General features: G+C 31.2%; 1 protein-coding gene across 4 annotated transcripts in view; it reads right to left on the bottom strand.

The window, feature by feature from the left end:
* The window catches only part of Cop1 (COP1 E3 ubiquitin ligase), a 178873-nt gene that overhangs the window by 97954 nt on the left and 57202 nt on the right, over nt 1-23717 (bottom strand). For all 4 annotated transcript variants that reach the window (XM_076872857.2, XM_076872859.2, XM_076872858.2 and 1 more), the window contains 3 exons: nt 20189-20248; nt 18776-18852; nt 6954-7011 (listed from right to left, as the gene is read on the bottom strand). In XM_076872857.2, coding sequence (XP_076728972.1) covers nt 6954-7011; nt 18776-18852; nt 20189-20248 — 195 coding nt within the window. The remainder of the gene's footprint in view (nt 1-6953; nt 7012-18775; nt 18853-20188; nt 20249-23717) is intronic.

Here is a 23717-nt window from a genome sequence, read left to right as displayed (position 1 = left end):
TAGCAACAAAATAAGTGGTTCAAAATAGTTTTTTATTATAATATCTAATTTTATAGGGTTTAAAAATATGACAAAAAATACACCAAAGAATAACATATATGTCAGAGAGGATTGATAAAAGTTTGTATTTTAGAGCTTACATTATTCAGGAAAATAATTAAGACCCTAAGTATTGAAATAAGTGTAAATAAATTTCAAAGACATATACTGAAAATGAGATAAGATTTGGGGTATACAGAAAAAGCAAAATACATGGAGTCTCAATAGAGAAGGACCCATAAATGCCTATGAACCACTGGAAGCAAACAACCAACGTCTGAGAAACCCCCACCCTCCTTGGCCCTTGTTGTCAAAAAAAACTCAACATGATGTGAAGCAATGCACAAGCAGAGGGAAAACTGGTGTGAAACTGTGTAACTCCGCCATGACTCCCCAGTTGAGAGGGACCTCAACTCAGGATGAGTAGAGTTCTTGGCTAACACTGCAGAAATGAATTTAAGGACATGTCAGAGGCACAGACCAATTTATTTAGGACAGCAGAGATACATTTAGGGGAGAGTATGGGCCATTTTAAGAGCAAGAAGCTACAACCCTTTGGTATGTGATGTCAGGAACCAGAGCTAAGGCTTAAACTAGCACGGGGAGTTTACATTGTTTTTAGATAGGTAAAGCTATGGTCATTTCATACAAGATAAAACATGAATGGTCAATAAATGTAAGAAAAGGTACTGGTCTTACAATAACAGAAAAATATGAATTTAAACCATAATCATATTCCATTTATCATTAAAATGAAAGACATTTACAAGTTCAACAGTATTAATCATTGGCAAGAATGTGGAGAAACTGGAACTCATATGCCCATATGATGGGAGTTTTAAACTGATAAAACACATTGAGGGGCTGGGGTTGTGGCTCAGTGGTAGAACACTTGCCTCACACCTTTGAGGCACTGGGTTCCATCCTCAGCACCACATAAAAAATAAACAAATAAACAAAATAAAGGTATTAAAAAAACATTCTCTAAAAAAAAACATATTGAAAAATACTTTGATACTAACTCAAAATACAAATTTTTATACCCAATGACTCTCATTTCCTCTCCTAAATACACACTCTAGAAAAACACTTGCAGCACTGTTTATTACAAAATGTACACAATTAAATCTTTAATAGTGAAACACTAGAAACCTATCAAATGTACCTGGATTTGGTAATTGATAAACTGTAGCATATTAACACAATGGAAGGTTATACAGCAGTGAAAATGAACCAAACATAGCTACAGATATCAGGAATGAATTTCTGAAAATGGCTTACTAAAATATCATTTTTAGAAATTCAAATACAGCCAAACAAATAAAACAGTGAGTGCTGTGATTTTTAAAAAACTCAACATGTTGATGTACACGAATATCAGAAAAGTGTTCACCTCTGGACAGACTACAGGGTAACAGAATTTATTAGCAAAACATGGGTGACTTCTACAGTTTAATATTCTAGTAATTAACATAATTTATTTCATTTAAAAATTTGTTTTATTATAGTTATATCTCTTAACTTCAATATTCATGAATATATTCTTCTGTATATATCAACTTTTTTTTTTTTTTTTTTTTTTTTACAAATTCTAGGGGGGTAAAATGTAATTTTTTTTTTAAAAAGTGATCAGTTCAATGTAAAAACAAAAATTTACAGCTTAAAAGATGAGAAAAATATCAATAAATATCAGAAATACAACACATAAAATCAACAAGAACTGGTCAACAACATTGTTTTACTTGACTTTCCGTTTTTTACAGCAAATTCATCTTCACAATAATTTTGTCAATATTTATACTTAGTTTTTTCTTGGACTTATTAAAAAACCTAGTACAATTCCTTTCTAATCCATTCATAATTAGATGGCTTCAAAATTATTGATAAATATTCAATGCTAAGCTAATTTTCACACACCATTCAAAAATTCACAAATAACGGGAGAGGGAGCATGGGAGGAATAGACAAACTCTAGATAGGACAGAGGGGTGGGAGGGGAAGAGAGAGGACAGGGGGTTAGAAATGGGGTTAGCAATGATGATGGAATGTGATAAACATAATTATCCAAAGTACATGTATGAAGACATGAACTGGCATGAATATACTTTGTATACAACCAGAGATATGAAAAACTGTGCTCTATATGTGTAATATGAATAGTAATGCATTCCTTGTCATTTTTTTTTTTTTTTTTTAAATCAGACCAGGCTTGCCAGGAATTAAGGTCTTTGATGACTGAATACTGGCAATTAGTCATTTCCTACGCTTTAGCTTTTACTCCTGGAACATTAGCCTTGATAGAAAGGAAGAATTTAGTAACTTGGAGTAAGTTAATTCTGTTGTATTGTGGGTAACACAAAGATTGTGGACATGCAAGTTGTAAATAATTAATAATAAAACTATGATTAAATATTTTGAAATGTTAAAAAAAATAAAAACACAAATGTGCTAACTATTCAAAGATAAATGTTTTGAGAATACAAATTGGTTGTAGATAATTCAGAAGGCCAATTATCAGAACATAATCTCAGGATAAGCTTTGTAGGTTACATGTAAATATAAAGAAAATGTTCATGAACTGTGTTCATCTATCTAGATTTGCTCAAAAAAATGACCTCATCAAACTCAAGAATAATTAAAGATCACTACAGCAAAAAAAGAAAAAGGGAGTATAAAAATATCTTATTTGATCACTGGAAAAAGTGAAAGAATCCTTGAAAAACTGCTAGAAAGTTAACAAGCACAAAAAAGCAAATTAAACAATTAAACAAAAATATCATTTAGTGTGTCCCTATAAATGATGGGAAATATAAATTTAACAAAATGCTGATTCTCCATGAAGACAATAAAACTGCAAATAGAAAAAAGAAACTCAAAACTGGAAATTCCATTTCATATAGTTAATATCAAATAGTGGCCAAGAGTATTAGAACAACAAGATGAATGAAATCAATGTTTGTGTGAGAGGAATGACTTTATGATAGAAACATTCCATGTCAATTCCACTAAGAAGTGACCCCCCTCTCCAAATAAAGCATAAAATGTACATTTAACTGAAATTTGAAAATTTCCTAACATACAAATATCAAGTTGATTTAATAAGTTAACACTGAATTAAACACTAATTATAATTATTTATATGGTAAGTAATCTTTATAAGTTCAAGTAGCAAGCGCAAAGTATTAAAATAAATTAACTGAAACACTTGCTCCTATTTTCAAACAAACAGATATAAAGATTAGCTTTAAAGGAAAAAAACTGGAGAATTTAAAATAAGGATTGTCATATAATTTCCAAAGACTGAATTCTCTGAGATCTTTTTAGAGTATTTGTGACACTAAAACAATATTCATAAAAATAATAAGATGCTATGTGCCATTTTTATTGTGCTTGTGCTTATATGTGTGATGTAAAACAAAGGTCAGTATGAAACTGAGGGCCTCTTACCACCAATCAAGGCAACAGCAACAAAAACCACTTAGTTGATACTGCATTCTTCACCACAATAAAAAATTAAATCATATATACATATACAACTTATAAGTCAGTTTCACAAAGAATGCCCTTAATAAGGTGGTAAAAATTAACCGTATTAATTGTAAATTAGTTGGCTTAAATCTGGATCTTTGAATATACACATGAGTTAATTTTGCAAACTTCATCAAAATGTAGAATCTCTAGGTTTAGAATTGTACATATATGCTGGGCGATGTGGTTCACGCCTATAATCCCAGCAGCTTGGGAGGCTTAGACAGGAGGATCATGAGTTCAAAGCCAGCCTCAGCAATGGTGAGGCGCTAAGCAACTCAGTAAGACCCTGTCTCTAATAAAATTCAAAAGAGGGATGAGAATGTGGTTCAGTGGTTGAGTGCCCCTGAGTTCAATCCCTAGTACCTGCCCCCACAAAAGAATTGTGCATATCTTCCCGTTGCTTGCATTCTTTATAACAGTTACATATATTACGTCTACATAAATTGTACATGAAGAATCAAAAGACACTAAAGCAATGACAGCAGAAAATTTTAATATCCTCAGAAAATAAAAGCACTAAATACTTGATCTGTATAAACTACCCACTACTTTGACCCAAACATACACCAGTAAACCCAACAATTGAAAAACATTATTTTCAAATGTATATAGTATTCACAAAAACTACTCAGAAAATTAAAATGACTTTTGGTCAAAATGACTATTTTGGTCAATACAATTTTGATTTTGTTATGTTCTTTAGCTTATATTTGCTAAGTTTATCCTTAACTACTCCTCTTTTCAACCCTTTTTGTACTAATTTATTTTATCTCTGTCTCATATAGAGCTAGCTAGACATGAAAGGTAAGGCATTCAGTAAAATGTATTATATCAGTTCCATACTACAGAAATACTAGTAAGATTTACTCTTCGGCAACTGCCCTGTCCTTTAATAGATGCTAAGATTGGATTCTCCTAGGATATGTAGACTGTTCAATCCCTACAACCACATTTACTCTGCATACAGCACTCATAGATTAGGCAGCACTCCTTAAGGATTTCTTTTTCTCTTTTTTAAATTAATAGAGATAGCTATATATCAATGGGGTTCCTTGTAGATGAAAATTAGGAAGAGATTAACATGTCTCAGTCACATACCATATATTAGTAAGTACAGCTACACAATATGTTAATATTCTGTAAAATATTGTAAATGTTCTTTCACTACTATGGAGTTATGCCCTAATAAAGCATAAAATGAAAACATTCTAACTAAAAAATGCATTGAATACATCTAACCCACTGAACATCATAGCTAAGCACCGCAATACACAGCAGAGTATTGGTTGTTGACATTATTGACAGCTTCTCTAGCTGGGAGCTACAGTTGGCTGCTTAGCATCACAAGACAGATATACAGCATATGGCTATCTAGGAAAAGGTCTAAATTCAAAATTCGAAGTCTGGTTTCTACTGAAAGAATACTGCTTTCACACCAATTGTGAAGTCAAAAACCACAAAGTCCAACCATCGTATATTCTTAATGTTTTTCTATATTCTTAATGTTTTTCTTTTTCCTCTAGATTCCACTTTAAGTTTGGCTAGGTAATGGAATTTACTGGAAGTTTCAGAACAATGTTACATAAACAGTAACAATGAAAACCTTTTCTTATTTCTCTATGTATAGTTTTCCAATGCTTTCTAGCCGAAGACCAAAAAGAACACTCTTGTAGTCCAACAAGTTTGATTTACTACTCACTACAAAAAAGACAACGCATTATGGTTCAGTAAGAGATGTCTCAATAAGAGGGTGTTAGAAACAACCTACAGAATTTAAGAACACACTATATAATTTGTAGGAGTGCTCAAGAAAATGGGGCTTTGCTCTAGATTGGATACTGCCATGTGGGACTAATTATCTTTCAGTATCACAATAAGCCTTATTTAGGACAGAAGAAAAGAGTGAGGCTCTTATCTGATAAAGAAGTAGCAATCACTCATATTACTCAGGACTGGGGTATGTTTGGTATTTTTTGTGGTTTCTGGTGACCTTACTTTTTTCTATGCTTAAACAAGTTTATGGAGTAATCTTATTTTTCATTCCACTTTATCAAAGTCACATAATGGTTGTGTCTGAATGTTGATGTTCTGTGAAATTATGTTCAAAAGGAAAATATAAAGGCCTAGCTATGAATGCCAAGTCAGTTTCCAGATGGAGGGACTGCTTTTTCTCTCTCAAGTTCTTACAGCATATTTCAAGTTAAGGATTTCAAATTTTTCCTGAAATATCCCACTGTATTATAAAAATACATAAATCTGATGTTTTAATGGTTGGAAAGAGATAGAAACCAATCTATGAATTTACTACAAACAGAACAAATGCAAGCACGTACATGAAGGCAATAAAGGATATACAGAAAAGTCGCAAAAAATCAATAAAGGTAATACTGGTAGTCAGGAAAATTAGAAAAAGTAGAAGTGATCATCCAAATTTACGAAAAGAAAAAAGATGTGATCAAAAGAATTTACTTTTCACATTAAAAAACTGCATTATTTTTTTTCACATAAAGTGAACATACAAATGAATGTGAATTAAAAACATTTCATATTAGGATAAATCATTAAATATGAATAAGATTTAGGGATTAGATGATAGTGCTATATCCATGCTAACTTCTCAAATTATAAGACTGTATAGAGTACTGCATTCATAAGACAATATCCTTTTAAAAAAAACAAAACAGAAACATACACTGAAGTATTTAAGCATAAAGGAATAGGTGCCTGTGCCTTACTCAAATAATCTAGAGAAAAAAATCATATGCGAAAATCTATGTAAAAGAGGGACTTATGGACAATCTATGTGAAGAATATAAAGAAATTCTTTTTATATTCTTGTTACCTTTCTCTAAATCTGAAGTTTTCAGCATTAGAAGTACAAAAACAATCACAACTCAAAAAGTAAGTATGACAAATATCAGTATATCCAAGTCAAAGGTGGAGAAAGCAAAAGTCAATTATAATTAATTTAAAGAGATGAAGTTAAGTGTCTCTTTTACTCAAGCCTCTAGTCCAAATATAAAAAGCTAATGTTTCAATACAATGCTGAATAATTAATAGATTATAACTTTCATATCTCTAAGACAAACAATGCCCTGATTTTTTATAACTTCCTCCTAAAGTATTTTCTTCCTCTCAAGGTCTGATATTATCAGCAAGTTAAAAACAATATTTTTAAAAAGACTCTTTATCATTGACAATAACTCAACAGGTCATTCTACTATTACACATCAGAGTTATCCAAGTCCACTCCAAGCCACAGATTTGCATTTGAAATGCACATCTTCATGACAGGACATTTCAGTAAACTAATCTATAATTTTACAACTTAGGTGATTATACTCATGGTACCACTAAAACATACTGTTAAATATATAGTTTACCTGAGAACTGCCACTGAAACCTGGAGGTTGGCTGTATTCTGTGGAATCAATAATACTACTGCAAAATGAAGAAAGAAAAATGTGATTTCAGTATTTACATTATTTTGGCAACAGAAAAAGTGATCTAAAATTCATCATATATAAATCCAAAATTGCTAATGTCTAAGAAAATATTTATTGCCATTATTTACCTAGACATCGAATACAAATCCATAAACATAAAATCAGCAAATAATTAAGTAATTTAACATAAACACCAAAAATGTCAATCAAAAATAATCGCATGGAAGGTATCCATACAGATTTATAGTTGTCTCTATTTTGTTATCAGATAGGTTAATAAATAATTTGGAACCTTAAGGAAAAGAGGATTTATACAGTATTGGGAAAAGAGAATAAGCATGCAACATAAAAGCTGTGTTTAACAGACCGTGCTATCCACTAAAAAGCTATGTGTTCCTGGACAAATTACCTTACAATCACTCATTTGAGATGACTGGGGACTAGCTACTTCAATTTTATGTTTCCATCCCCAAAATGTTATGACAAAACCTAACAGGAAAGAAAACTATGAAATGGAGTAAATGTAAACTGGCAAAAATCTTTCGTAATCCAAAACTATACACTAGTTTCCTCTCTCCTGGTCAAGCATAGTCTGTTTTCTACATCCATTTTTTTTATTTGGTTATATTATGCACACATTTTCCTAAAAATGTACCCTAAAAAATCTCTGGAAGCCCACACTATCTTGTTCTTCCTCAAGTTTACCATTTCAAACTTATAATTTCTCTATTCCTATCCCATCTTTATATAAAATGATGGTCCATAGAAACTAGCAACAATTAAAAATTATCTACATATACACAACAATGATAAACTGATATTTATATTTTTATATTATTATTTTTACAATAAACATTTATTTTCTTGTCTACCCTAACAAAATATAACCAATTGAAATTACTAATTTAAATGTCTCCACAAAAATGCTCAAAATCACTTAAGTACAGAAATAATTACTTAAGTACAGAAATAATCTCAAAGGTGTTACTTTGAGAGGTACTTTTGAGGAATGCAGAGTTTCAGTGTCACTCCTTTGTGGCTAATAATCTGACTCTAAGTTATAAATCATTTTTAAAAATTTTTATTTTTTAAGTTATTAATCTTATTTCACCATTAGTTTCTCTATCATTCATTCATTCACTCATTTTCAGTACTAGGAATGGAACCAAGGCCTTTATTTTGAGACAGAGTCTTCCTAACTTGCTCATCTGATCTAGAATTCCCAATTCTGCCTCAGCCTCCTCAATAGCTGAGATTACAGGCATTCAACACCATGCCATGCTATTTCACTGATTAAATGACAAATATATGTCAAAAATTTACAATATTTAAATGAGATTATGTATGTAGATTTCTCAGAACAATGCTAAAATATGGTGAATACTTGATGAACTTTAGCTTATATTAACAAAAACATAAAACCTCACCATTCCAAAAATATGATAAATCATATAAAACAGTCTTCACAGTAGTCAAGCAGCATATGTTATTATATAGGTCTTAATTAATTGTGTTCTTAACTATTCCTAGAGTAAAATTCAACTATCCAAAAAAAAGCCTTTACACTATCAAGAATTTATGCACACTTGTATTGAATTTCTTTTCAAGAAAGAAGGAAAAAAAAAGGAGAGGAGGAAAAAGGGGAAGAGACAGGGCTGGGGTTGTGGCTCAGTGGTAGAGCACTTGCATAGCATTGTGCAAGGCACTGGGTTTGATCCTTAGCGCCACATAAAAATGAATAAATAAAATAAAGGCATAAAAAAAGCGTTGTGTCTGTTTAAAATTAAACAGAAAAAAAAGAGGAAGAGGAGGAAGCAGAAGAAGATTGAGGAGGAGCAAGAAGACAAAGAAGAGGAGGAGGAGGAGGAAGGGGAAGAATACAGCCAAATGAATGCTGCCTGTAGAATTATGCACTCATATGCCAAAATCAAATGTTATTTTTGGTCTAACTCATACAGGGCCTATTAGGGAAACACATGAGAAAAGGCAAGTACTAAGAAATCTCTCTTTTCCTTTTTCAAATGAAGCCCAGTTCCCTAGGATTTGTGTAACATTGATTACATAGGTACATATTTAGAGGCCAAAAGAACAGCTGTTAGCTACAATTTTTTTTTAAAATGGCTTTGTGAGAATTCTTTGACTGCCTGCCTCAGCAATGTTACTGATACATCAGTCGTACAGGGAAATAACACATTTCAAATATATTTTGGGGATATTGAAAATATAGGTCTTAAATATTAAATACATCATCAAAGTATGAGCAACTATGCCATATTCCCAGGTACTTTATATTCTCTAATTGAAGAGTGGGAAAATCCTACATTAGACCACCCATTTCATGGTAATATTTTAGAAAAATAAAAAGCAGCAACCTATTAATATGAAACAGAATCATTAATTGTTTCAAGTAAATATCAATAAGGTTATAAAAGCTATAAAAATGTAGTGAGGGCACCAAAAGTGGTAAGGTAAAAAACACTGTCAGTATATTAACTAAAATTGATGAGGAAAATAAAATAAGGTAAACATATTAAGATATAATTAAGTAAGAAAATAAGATAATATTCTCATTTGGGAGGATGAGAAGTTTCTCTAAAAGCATAAATGAAAACACTGCAGCTGTTAACCTCAGATTAAAAAAAAAACACAACTCACAGTTATGTAGTAACTAGATGTCACTCACCTACTGGCATTTATATAATTATTTATTCCAAAAGCAAAACTATACTTCATAATTAGAAGACAAATTGTTAAGTCAATTTCACATATAAAGTGTTCCTATAATGAAGCGGTATCTAAGAAAAAGTAGTGGTTCGCTCTTCATAAAAACAATAGGTTTGGTGAATTCAGACCGAAACTTTCAGTATACACCACATTAGCTAATTAAATCATAAAGATAATTTTTTAAATTGATAAGCAAAATAAAGTACATTGAGGCTGAACATTAACATTATAAATATGGGATTTTTAAATTAATAAGGGCATTAAATAAACCAAAAATGCCAAGTATATAAAAGAAATTAAGACTTGGAATTTGTTTTTTACTATAAATCTAAGAAAGAGAAAAAATAAGCTTCTATACTAAATAAACCATATGGGACAACAGAAAAGTTCTGTTCTGTTCCAACATTCTTCATTTAAATTATTGAACTAGATTCAAATTAGTGGTGAATCTTATTTACTAATAAGTAAAATTAGTGTAGACTCAATTTTGTAGATACCTCCAGAGATATGAAAAATGAGCATTCATGTTCATTTCCTCCTTCTTTATTCCACATGCCCTTTAATAATTAACACAAAGTCAAACAAATCACCCAAAATCATTGTGACTAATCTATCAACTGTTAACAATAATAGCAGCAGCAGCCCCTCAATTTTTGCTATGTGCCAGACATTATTCTCATTTCTTCAAATATATTAGCACAATTTATCAATCAACTCAAGTACTACTATCCTTTCTAAACTGAAGTTCACAGAAATTAACAAACTTTATGAAGGTCAAATTGGCAAGAACTTGTGGAAATAAAATTCAAACCCAAACTTCATGTATATTTTATTTAATTCCAGAATCCTTATACTAAAATTGCCAGGGTGACCTTTGTCTTCCTTCTTAACAATTCAAATGGGAGTTTCTATTATTTATCTTCTTCTCAACTCTGGAATGACTTCCACAATCCACTCACTCACCAAGGCTTTAGAAGCTTTAAGAAAGGATGCCTGAATTAGAAAATCAGTTATATCACTTGGTAGTGGGCAAATTAATTCATCTCTTTTGAGTCTTCCAATGTATAAAATTAAAAATAATAAAACTTATCACACAGAATTTGTTATGGGTATTATACAAAACAATGCATGTAAATTACAGAACAGTACAAAATAGACAGCTACAATATTACTCCAACTGTTGCAACTTTTGTCAATAGAGTTCTCTTCTAGAACAGTATTTCTAGTAAAGACTTCCTGATTTTGATGCAAGAAGTTTTGGAACTGCAGCAAAGAATTTTCCCTAGTAATCTCCTGTCCTCTTTTAATTAATTCATGGTTAGGAAGAGTTGCAGTTACCTAATGCATAAGGGAACTATAAAAGTTAATATCTGTACTGCCTTTCAAAATGTTTGTTATTCTACATTCATCTTGCAGTTACAATGAAAAACAAAAGGGCAACTATTTTAAAATTTTCTTGAAGGAAATTCTCCTTAGGGAGAAATTTAGTACTTGAAAATATAAAAGGCAAATAGATGGTAATTTTCTGAAAGATAAAATTGCTGAGTTTATTGCTTTACTGCCTTTTTAAGTAAACAGTTTTGCTTCATATAAGTTCAAAAGCAAAAATAAGGCTCACCAGATTCATCTACCTCCAAAGAAATTAGTGAAAAGTTTATTACACAAAATGCTGTATTTGACTAATTTATATACTATCATTACCTCCCAATGAGTTGGAATAGATTATAATTTATTTGCAATTCCCAGAGAAATTTTTAATTAGCAGGTGATACAGTTGCTACAGCTTTTAGAATTATAAAAAAAAGTCCATTATCTGAAATAACCTCAGAAAAAGGTATTAAAAGTAAAAAAAGTTAGAGAAAGTATTCCAAAACAATAAGAAAAGATTCAAAGGTTGGGAGATCAGAAGAATGGGGAAAATATTGTGGGAACTGGGTAGGGAAGAGACAGTAAATTGCAGAAATGGAAAATGGTGACAGCAGGTGAAATTTTATGTTTGTATACAGTTGTCTTTATATCTAAACCAATTTTACTGTGTATAGTTTTGGTTTCCCTAGCCGCTCCCATTCCTAACATCTCAGGATCAAGATATAATAATCAAAGGCCTGAGAGTTTCTTATGACTCTAACCTGAAAAGGCCAAAAGTCAAAGAACAAGATCTAATCACAGTATAGGAGTGAATTGAATCCTATAGGAAACAATTGTAAATACATAGAATTTAGTTGCCTTGAAGAGACTAACCTCCAGGAATTTGAGTTATTTTAAAGACATTATGAGGGAATGTGTAAATTAACACAAAAAGAAAAGAAATAGAAATCTTTATCCCATCCTTTAAAAATGATAAAACATACTGAAGAGATTTATAAAACTTTATTGTTGAATATGTGAGGTTTTATAAAAAGGAAAATAAGCATGTGATTTAGAGACTTATTTAAAAACATATCAACAATACAGGCATACTCAGAATCAACTATAACAATTTTTCCATATTTTCTAAAGTATTATCTATACCCACACCCCCAGGTCTGCATTTGAATCTGTAGGATCCATCTCAATTAATATTTGGTAATAAGGTTAAAAAATCTGCATTTCAAACAGGTCTTCCTTGACACTAAAAGACACTGGAATTTGGACTCTTTAGGACCCCATTTTCCAAAATTTAAATGAACTATTACTATCTTCCTCAAGCAGTGACAATTACAGTTTACAAGAACCCAAAGGGCTGTTATCAAAATCCTGAAATGCCTGTAAATCAATAGAATTAAATGCATTTTGATGGAATTTAAATGCTCATACTTTTAAAAGTCCACATTATACCATATTTAAAACAGAATATTCTATTAACCATCATACCTTATTTTCAATCCTAAGACTATGTGTGTAATCATGGAGTAGAGAAGGGTCTTCCATATTCACAACTACATATTGTAATCTAACAGTGTTTATATATACTTGATACGCCCCAAATACTGGCTGCCTGACTGTAAATAAGTTCTTCAAATATTCTAAATAAAGAAAATTGTACTGTTTCAAGGTTTACATAGCTTGTTGTATTTCTATGACCTAGAAATTTTACTGAGAAATTACAAATATGCAAAGAATACCCTCTCTATCATTATCTGGAAAGTTTCTTCTCTTTGTATTTTTGTCTTGTTTTGTTATAGTTTATTTAAAATGCGTTGCATTTAAGCTTAACTTACGTTAAGTTTAACTCCTTAGCAAGGTATAAAGTCATAGTAAGGCAGAGTAATACAAAATGCAACAATCAACTGGTTTTAGTACTACTCAAACATCACAGGTACACTTCATTAAAATACTGCAAAACACAACTGATGTTCAAAACTCCCCCAGGCAAGTGTAGCTGAGGTGTCTTAAAATATGTAATTATCTAACTCTAACCTTGGAGATTTGGGAAAAAATTACCAGCTCACATACAGAAAATTTCTGGTATTGTTACAATCTTCCTTTCTTAAGTAAGGAAAATAAAGGTTATATAAAAATACATTTATGGTTATAGAGTAAAATCTACTTAAAATGCACAATTAATAAAGTGACAAATTTATAAGAATTTAGAGTTAGATTTTATCATAAAAACATTTCAGATTCTATGTTTTTAAAAAATTATCTTTCCCAGTGAAATAAAGGAGTTAAACCAGTAATAATTGCCAAAAAGTACCAAGTTCATATAAGCATTACATGTGAAAAAGGAGTTGTAAATACCCCTGTTGATCATGAGTGATATAATCCAATAGAAGATCCAACATGTACAAAAGAAAAATGGCTCACTTTTCATCCAATGTACCAAACAGCCATCCCCAAGTCTCCGCATTCACAGACATACTGTATTCTAATGTCTGGAGGAAAGTATAACTGAACACAGCCATGTGGGTAAGCTAAAAAAGGGGCATTCTTCCACCTAGTCCAGAAGCCATTATGCAATTATTCAGCTTCTTGAATGACATTAATTTATTGAAATTATAAAACATATAAATTCACAAGAGTTTCGGTTATTCTTCTACATATACGGTTTTAATATTTGTTAAATATTCCTAGCATACATAAAGTGACTCTTTGCTTTTCCCTTGTGTTATCCCTATAATTTGTTTCATCTGGGCCTTTGCCAAAATAATAGAAACACTAGTGAAAAGTATCAAAATGTTTGACAGAACAATTAATAAAATTAAATTGCATAAAAGTCTCACTTATATTTATAAATCTCTTTCTCTCCCACAGAAACCTTTACAAAGCAATTCAGAACTTTGACTGTTGTATGTCTTCCCCCACTTCCAAAGAATTAAGTCAATAGCAAATTTCTATCAGTAAAATCATTTTTAAAATGAGAGATTAAGGATCAGAAAATCTTTACTACTTGTATTTATATTTTACTTACTATTTTATCTTATGGAAACAGGATAAAAATTACCTCCAGTGACTGTATGGATTGTACTAAAGCAAATCCAGCTGAACCAGATTAAAAAAATTCAACTAACACATTATCTTCAAACCAAGTTCTCTGAAGTTCCAAAAACATAGGGAACAGATTAATAATGGACAATTCTGAAGTATTTGTTTAGGTCAAAGACAAAGAATAAAGCATTTACCAAACAATTTTTCCTAAAACAGAAATCACATTGATGTGAAGAACATAGAAATTTACAAGCAAAAATATTGGGGTAATGACTTTGAATAAGATTTAAGTTCTAAGGAAATATATGTGAATGTTTCTCATTCCACCATATTTACAGCTAATACAAGAACCAAGGTCAGGTTTATATTATGCTTCTGGCTTCACAGGTTTAGTAATAAGCTACTTAGCTTTGCTTCCTATTAATTTACATCTATAAACTAAATATTCCAAGGGTCTGAAATCCATTTTTGTTAATCCAGATAGAGCCCACACCATTTACATCTATTAAAAACAGAGGGAAAAATGTTTTAATTAAAATTTACATTGTCCTCATATTTGCCAAAAATAAAATATGACAGAAATTTTCACTATATTATTTAAATGAGCTAAAAAGTTTTTAAGTGCTGGAATATTAATCCCCTAGAAGAAAGGAGAGGACATGTATGCTTGTAATCACTCTCTCCAATAAAGGGACCAATTCCAGTTTGCAACAGGTAAATTTCGAGACCTGCCTACTGGTCTCTAAATTACTCATTATATGACCACATACAACTTAACAATAGTTAACAATAAAATGTTAACTGTACTTTATACAATCATGAAGACCATTCATCAAAATCTAAAGCAGATTTTAAAGGCCCTGCGAGGAAAAATCTTTTTGGTTTGAATCAATTCTAATATGGAAAATTTGGCAAGGATGGTTAAAACCAATTCAAATGGCTTTATCAAGGAAATAGCTATAAACTCACCCTCTCTCCTCCCCAACGAAGCTTAGCTGACAGGTTTTTTTTAATAAGATAAAAGTAATTAGTTTATTTATTAAGTATATTACAGGTCATGTTTCAATCAAAATGTCATAAACTATAAAAATTAAGTGACATTCTAAGTATATATTTGTTCAAAAACATTTTAAATCTCTGTTATGTATAAAGGTTCACATAAAATGTACAAGTATAAGAAAAATCCAATATTCACAAGAGTACCATAAAGCATGGAAAATATACACAAACTAACACATTACTACAGAAACAGAACAAAAAAGCAGGATTTTTTTAAGTGGTTAATTTTATCCCCTGCTTCCCTTACCCCTTCCCTCATTTTTTAGATGGACCTATAAAAAGAATAGAGAAGATTTCACTCTTGGTTGGATACTTGGAGGAAGAGGAGAAGACCTTAATGAGGGAGAAACTACTCAGTATATGAATCCATTAAATTAATCCAGGAGAGGTTTCTTGGCAAAAGAAATAAGCAGTATCAGCAAAAATACCCATGGCTTTTTCACCCTTTCTTTTTTGGTACTGGGGTTGAACCCAGGGGCACTGAGCTATATTCCTAGCCTTTTTATTTTTTATTTTAACACAGAGTCTCATTTAGTTGCTGAGGCTGGCCTTGAACTTGCGTCCTCCTGTCTCAGACTCCCTAAATTGCTGGGATTACAGTCCTGTGCCATCATGCCTGGCTTACCTTGACATGGTGCTTTGAGAGTTGTATTCAACTGACTTTTTTGTTTTCTTCCCTCATGTTACCAGGGATTAAACTCAAGGGCTCTCTACCTCTGAACTACATCCCCAGGTCCTTTACATTTTTGCAGCAGAGTCTTGCAAAACTGACCAAGCTGACCTCAAACTTACAATTCTCCTGCCTCAGCCTCCCAAGTAGCTGAGAGCATTGGTGTGTACCACTGTACTCAGCTACACTCAATTTTAAAGTACAAAAAAAATTGTAAGATAGAGATCAAATGATTATATAAAGTATACATGTAGGTGTATATAAAAAAGATCTCAAACAACTTATATAATAAATAACGATTGAAAGATTTCAAGCAGGCAAACAAGTTTCTATTTCTGGCAACAATGTGTTAGAGGACAGGTGAAAAGACCATTGCTAGACTCCATGTGATACAGATATCTAACAGCAGCAGGAAGAGCATAAGACAGGATATGACAATTAGGCTAGTCAAATTAGGGCAGACAAAGGTTTCCACTATTTGGTTTTTGTTTTTCATTTCATTTACATACATAGTTTAAACATAAACCCAGAATCTATCTAAGGGAGTCAATGACCTGACATAAAAAGGTCCTCATTAAAGAAAAATAAATCTAGAAAAGGGCTTTTAAAAGTAATTCTGCTTAAAAAAAAAAGAGAGATCAAAACTTTTTTAGAGAGGAATATATAATCTAGTTATTTAAGTAATAATTCTTATATGTATGAAAGAAAAAGGGTTAATGTAATTGAAACTGAATGCTGTTTCTTAAAAATGAAGAAATTAGTCTAACATTTTTGACAGCAATGAGTTCCTCTCTTATCTTAAGGGTCATATACACAAGAGTATTTAAGGGTGACTTCATATTCTCAAGTATCCATCTCAATCACTGAGTGATATTTGAATCAACTGCTTAAATATCAAAACACTCTTTAAAGAAAATATTGTCTATTTGCCCTTCTTTAACTGTAAACCAATATAACTAAGCCTAAATTTCATTTGACAACAATTTTTCAAATAACTTTAGCAATTCTCTCAATATTTCATAGACCTTATAAAATTTTATATCTTTTACAATATCTGCTACTTTATCTTATAATTCAACTAACTAACTACTTTTATCTCCTACACTAATAAAATCCTAATCCAAACTATCATTTACCTTCTTCTGGACTGTTGCAGTGCTTCCTAACTTTACTCCCTATTTCCAATGGCCCAGAGTTGGGAAGAATACAGATAATGTTTTCTCTATCTTTCACACAGGAAATTAAATAAACATTTTAAAAATTTAAACCAGACCTTGCACAACACTATCCAATGACTTTCCATCATACTTATACTTTCCTGCATGTACTGGCTTAAATGTCATGTCCTAAGGTAAGTCCATCTACCAAATTGAAAGAAAATCCACTTGCAAACCCCCAACAAGTCTACCATTTCTTCTAAGTTTCCATTTTATGTACCACTACCAGGTTACATATGTGCTTGTTTAGTGTCTCCCCAAACCTCCCACTATATGCATATTCCAAAATGTCCAAAGAATAGGGCTTTTGTCAGCTAGATTCAACATCTAAAACAGTGTTTAACCCATTTGAGATATTCCATAAATAGAGCAATTCAGTGAATATACTGTTGTCATATGTCCATAAAATCCAACAATCAGTAGCAAATAACAGATTGAGTAGCAAAGGCCTAAACACAACAGACAAAAATAAACAAAGAAATATAACATTGTTTTGTGACACAACAAGTTTTGCTTTACTTTATACTCATAAAATATACCGTTATCAAAGCTCCCATGTATCAGAAAGCGAATGGCACATTGAAAGATAGAAGTATTCCTACAGGCCTAGTCTTTCAGAATGTTTTAAAAAAAAAAAAAATTAAATCTAGTGGAAAATCAGCTGAATTAATTACACAGTTATGGTGACCATGAAATCAACTAAAACTCCTAAGGATTCTCCATACTAGGGGACAATATAAAACTTTTCAAGAATGCTCCTAAATTAAAATATCCCCTGCACCTCTTTCACTACATACTGCACCAAACTCAACCCATAATAGTATTCCTGAACTAATAAATGTTTTGAATATTAATGTAATTCACTGACTAGCATTTAGATTTCCTGATAATCCACATGTTACCCCCCCAAAAAATTTTTTTTGGAAAGTTTCCATTTTACCATTATTATCCTAATGGACTAATAAAATAATAAATCAAGTGACTTACTTCATGTAAAATTGCTCTTGTTTGAAAACTTCAAGCACAAAAATTCAAAATTAAGTAGTATATATTTCATCAAATAGAATTTTAGAACTAGAAGAAATCATATTCATGCATTTTATTTTATAAACAACTAAATTAAGCTTAGTATCATTCTAAAATCCAGGGAGACAGTCATGACAAAACAAATATAATTCCTACTCTACCAGAATATACAGAAATGAAGACTTAATTAAATTAAATAACTGGAAGTTATAAGGAAATAACAGGAAGTTATAAGAAAGTACTAGGGAGACACAAACTAACATTATCTATCTACTGCCCTTATTTTGAATCTAGAGAAAGTGATCACCCCAAAACATTCAATGTTAGGAAAAAACTTCAAGGTTCTTAACACATTTCCCCCCAATACTACCATTTCATATTTCAAAATTTAGATTTTGAATGTCTTCTGACTTTAATTCACAAGACACATAAAACATTATTTTAAGAAATTCACCAAAACTTAATACAATTGTAAACTCAAAATATTATAATATTCTAGTCACTGATTATTCCTAAAATGAAAATCCAAAGCATTAAGAGAAAAGATGGGCCATCCAAGTCTTACTTCTAGATCCCGATCAAAAGTAATTTCTTAGGGATTTAGCTCATTGCATTTAAAACTATCCCAAGACTAATATCGCATGTGCACTTTGTACCTGTGTGATGGAGAAGGAGCTTCAAATTGAGGCACTGTACTATCTTCACTGACAGGAGAATATAAGCCACTCATTTCCTGAAAGTACAATTATTTGAATTAAAGCAGATACTCCAGACAGAAAATGTATAAATAAAAAAAATAGGCTACTGGAAACCATATTATATTATTATACTGCATTCATGTACAAATATACAACAACAAATCCCACTATGATGTAAAATTATAATGTATCAATTAAAAAAATAATGCTATTTTTTATGCCTTTATTTTATTTGTTTACATTTATGTGGTGCTGAGGATTGAACCCATCATGCTGCTAGGCAAGCGGTCTACCACTAAGCTACAGCTCCAGCCTGGCATATTCCTTTTTAATCCTGAGTTTTCATCAGTCTCTTTTTGTCTCAACATTCATATTTCCCAACGATTCCTCTCCATAGAATACCAAAGTAAAAATAATCTGAAAATGAAAGGCCAATCTTTTCTGTAGTACATATTATTAAAGAGCTATAAATTCTCTAATAACATTTTTCATCCATAATAAAGCCAAGATGGACAAGGCAAAACTACATATTTGAAAGAAAACATGCAGCACACTGTGAGAACAGTGAAACAGCTAATCATCCATCCAGGTGATGACCTAGTGATACATATTAGGATAAATATGATAGCAAGTTTCAAGGCTTTAAAGTTCAAAAAAAAATCCAGGTTTTGCAATTCTCTACTTTAAAATATTTCTACAAAAGTAAGAAAAGTTAACACTCTTCCTGATTAAAATATTAGCTGTGTTTAACAATGCATTAAATTCTAATTTCTGATCATTAAGCCAGGAAAAGGCCTCTTGATCAATGATTATCACATAAATTATGTCTCAGAATCATTTTGACAACTAGCCTACTTTTTTATGTGCTACATTTGATTAATGAAAAAACAGCATTTTTGAAGTCACCACTAAAATGCATAATCAGGTAGAATTATTTTTGGCTAATTCAGGCTTAGGTCAAGCATACATCCAAACAAGTACCATAAATATAGCAAATTGAGAATGTCACATGAGATACTAAACATTGAATCCATATCCTTTAATATGATCTATACATCAGCAAAAGAATTATGTGAATAATTTTAAAAACACACTAAATTTAAACACAGCAAAAGCAATAACTTTACATCATGGCAGCCTATAAACTTTACAAGAATCTTCCAACAGATTCTATAAGTAAACTATGTTTATTTAAAAAGTTTCCAGAATACTGGAACTGCAGACAATAGATATGTAATAATAAGTAATATTTGTTACTTTCTTTATAATTAAGACCAGTCCCATAAATTTAATATGGCAATACAAAGGAAAAGTGATCATTTCATAAAACTGAAAAATTTCTAGAGATCTGAAAAATTCTTGATATCTTACTTCCACTCTTTTAATATCCTCTTCCAAAACACTTAGTTCCTTCTGGATCTGTTCCAGTTGCTGCAGATTAAAGAAAAAGAAAAAAGGCCTAAACCAAACCACACTGGCATTACCATATTCACAAATTAACTGTACATTTGGCAAATGATTTCTAGAAAACTGGGAATTAATAGCAAATTGGAGAAATGAAGAATTATCAAAAACAAACAAAACTCACAGCTGTAAGTTTCAATGTTAAAATGCAAATGGAGAGTTAGTCTTTAAGAAAACACTACATTGTATTTCTTTAACCCTTTTCACCCCATCATCCCAGATGTGAAACATAAATAAAACTTAAATAGCATATAATATACAACACCAGTAAGAATATACTTATAATGATGTTAATGAGAATTATTTAATAGACTGAAATAACATACACTCTAGATCATGATTTCAACCTATTTTAATACACCTGTATCAATTTCACTGAAATATTCACAGAATTGAAAATCTGGGAACCAATGAGTTAGTACAACAGGGACTGACTTTACAATAATAAGAAAAATGAACAATGATAAAAGTGGCTTAAAAATACAAGATATTCAAAGATATTTCATATTATCTAATTTAATGATTAAAATTTTTTAAATTCTGCATGTCAACTGTTCACCCTTTGAGTAAGTAGAAGAACTGGAAGCCAAATCAAGACATCCATCAGAGCTAGCCATCTCGCTCCAAAATTCAAGCTGTTAGCAACTATGCTATAGTACCTCTTGAAAACAGCTCTTTGTTATTTCTTTAATGACTGCTAAGGGTTAACAGGTTTTTAAAACGTTTATTAGCATTAACATGTTCTTTTCTGTGACAATACTGGCACAACTGGTAATCTAATTGACAACGTTAATTTAAATATTTACCAATTTTAGGTACTTTCCTAAGCTCTGAAAACAGCAGTAGAATGGAGGTTGGAGGGTGAATAACTAGATAACTTAAATCAAAGACTTAACCTTAAAGGACTAATAGAATTTGTCCAAGTGGAAAACAGTGGGAAAAGACAGAATAATTACATATTTGAGGGTTCAAAAGCTATGAGCAAGGGAAATAACAAAGTACAAAAAAAAAAATGAGTAAAATTGCCCAATATCAATCCATATAATCAGAAAGGATAAGAGAAGAGTCTGGGTAGTAAGGAACATCAATCAATGTTAAAGAGATTAGCAAAGGAGGAAGCATTATGAACTGGAAGGGCAAGAAAGCAAATGGAAGCCAAGAAACCCAAGGAAAAGACAGTATATTATTAGAGAAATCCGGGGTTAAAAAAAAAAAAGTCATTAGCACTGCCAAATGCTTTTACTCATCCATCTACTTTAATAAATTTTCCTCCACCTTAAAATTTGTCACATAATACTACTACCTTAACTAAAACATTCTTCTTCCTTGAAGAAAACTGTCCTAGAATTCTTTCAAATAAAGTTGATAAACTGAGAAATTCTTAATGTGCATGGTCATAGGACTAAGTGAGAATTCACAACTTCTACTTTTTTCACTGTCATTTCCTGTAATTAGTTTTCCATCCTAACATAAGACACTACTCTTGTCTAGCTCATATTAGGTAGCTAAATCACTCTCTACTCATTTTAGTCAACCATAACTATCTGTTTTACCCTATCATCATTAAAGGTTTTTGGCTCATGACCATTTACAATACCAGTGCTTCCAAACTCTAATTCTGCAAAGCACATTCATGGTTGTCTTCTTAATATTTTCATTTAATTACTTTGAAATGTTCTACTTCTAAAATTTTATTTAAACAAATGCTTTCTTCTGAGGGATCTTTAGTATGACTGTGTTAAAAAATATGTCTAAAAGAAAGGATGTAGGTCAATGTAATGTCACCATGACAGCAAACATAGCTTATATATAATGCATGACTGAGATCAAATTAATATTTAAAATAACTTCTGGACTTGAAATGCCAGAAAAAAAAATTCTAGTGTCACCTGAAATCACAAATATTTAACTCTAATGTCCTTTTCTCTGGAGATAACATCCCATCTTCCTAGTGCCCCAAAGCTTTTGTGTATAATACTGCTGCTATCACATATATAGACCAATATAAAGAAGGTGAGCTATATGAAACTGCCAATATTCAAACTTTCTCTTTCTTTCTTTTGGATTCCAGGAATTGAACCCAGGGGCACTTAACCACTGAGCCACACTCTTTTTTTTTATTTTATTTTTAAGAGACAGGGTTTCACTAAGTTGCTGAAGCTGGCTTTAAATTCAAAATCCACCTGACACCCTCCTGAGCCACTGGGATTACAGGCATGCACCATTGCACCTGGCTCAAGCAATTTTTATTTTAAAAAAACAACAATTTCATGAGATTTATTTAAAATGAAACAACTAAGGTATGAGTGTTGTCCTGATGAACACATTATATAATAATATGTATCCATCATAAATATTATATATAATATATTCATAAGTAAACCAAAATGATATAACTTATCTGTGAGTCTGAAAATTTGTCAGCTAATAAGTAGTGAAGGCTGGGATTGTGGCTCAGAAGTAGAGCGCTTGCCTAGCACATGCAAGTACCTGGGTTCAATCCTCAGCACCACGTAAAAATAAATAAATAAATAAATAAATAAATAAAGATATTGTATCCAATGACAACTAAAAAATATTTTTTAAAAAAAGCAGTGAAAAGAAAAAGAAGTGAGAAAGAATGAAAACTGCTTAAAAAGTATTTACTGAACTTTACATATATTTCATTTCAAGATGAGATTCTCAAAATTATTAGAGTATCAAATCAAAACATTTTAGTACTAGTAAACGGAAGAAAGACAAAAGACAAATAATTCAAAAGAAGTGGAAAAAAGAATTAATGGCTATATTCACTCTGTAAACATCATAACTAGAGAATCAGAACCTAGAATAAAAGAATGAATAAAAGTACAAGAATATTGGAGCAACAATAAGAAAAGCCCATGAAGCCAAATTATTATTATTTAAATGAAAATGAACCACAAATTGGACATGACTCTAATTTGTCTTAACGTGATGGAGTTTGGAGTTACTAAAAATATAATATATAAGACAAAGAACTAAGACAATGCTACTTCAGAGGATGGTCTTAAAGCATCAATAGCAAACACTCTTAACAATGTCAAAAGCCAAAAGAAAATTTGTAGAAACATTTAAACACAGTGCAAAAGAGCTTCAGAAATGCTTATTAAGATGAAAATATGGGGCTGGGGCAATTTATATTAATAGTGGTACAGAGCTTGCCTGGCACATGTGATTAGACACTGGGTTCAATCCTTGGCACCACATAAAAAATAAATAAAGATATTGTGTCCATCTACAACTAAATACATATTCTTTAAAAGATGAAAATGTGAAGAATTCAAAATTTTAAAATTCCTCTATTATTGATATCACCTTTGGTGCAGGTAGATATCTTTGATACTCATTGATTTGACCTTCACTACTAGTTTGATAAAGATATGTTTCAGCATTAAACTTATTACATGAATTTTGG

This window comes from Callospermophilus lateralis, chromosome 13 (assembly GCF_048772815.1).
Source record: "Callospermophilus lateralis isolate mCalLat2 chromosome 13, mCalLat2.hap1, whole genome shotgun sequence".
Taxonomy (NCBI): domain Eukaryota; kingdom Metazoa; phylum Chordata; class Mammalia; order Rodentia; family Sciuridae; genus Callospermophilus; species Callospermophilus lateralis.
Note: the sequence above shows the minus strand (reverse complement) of the source record. Positions and strands in the feature narration are given on the sequence as shown.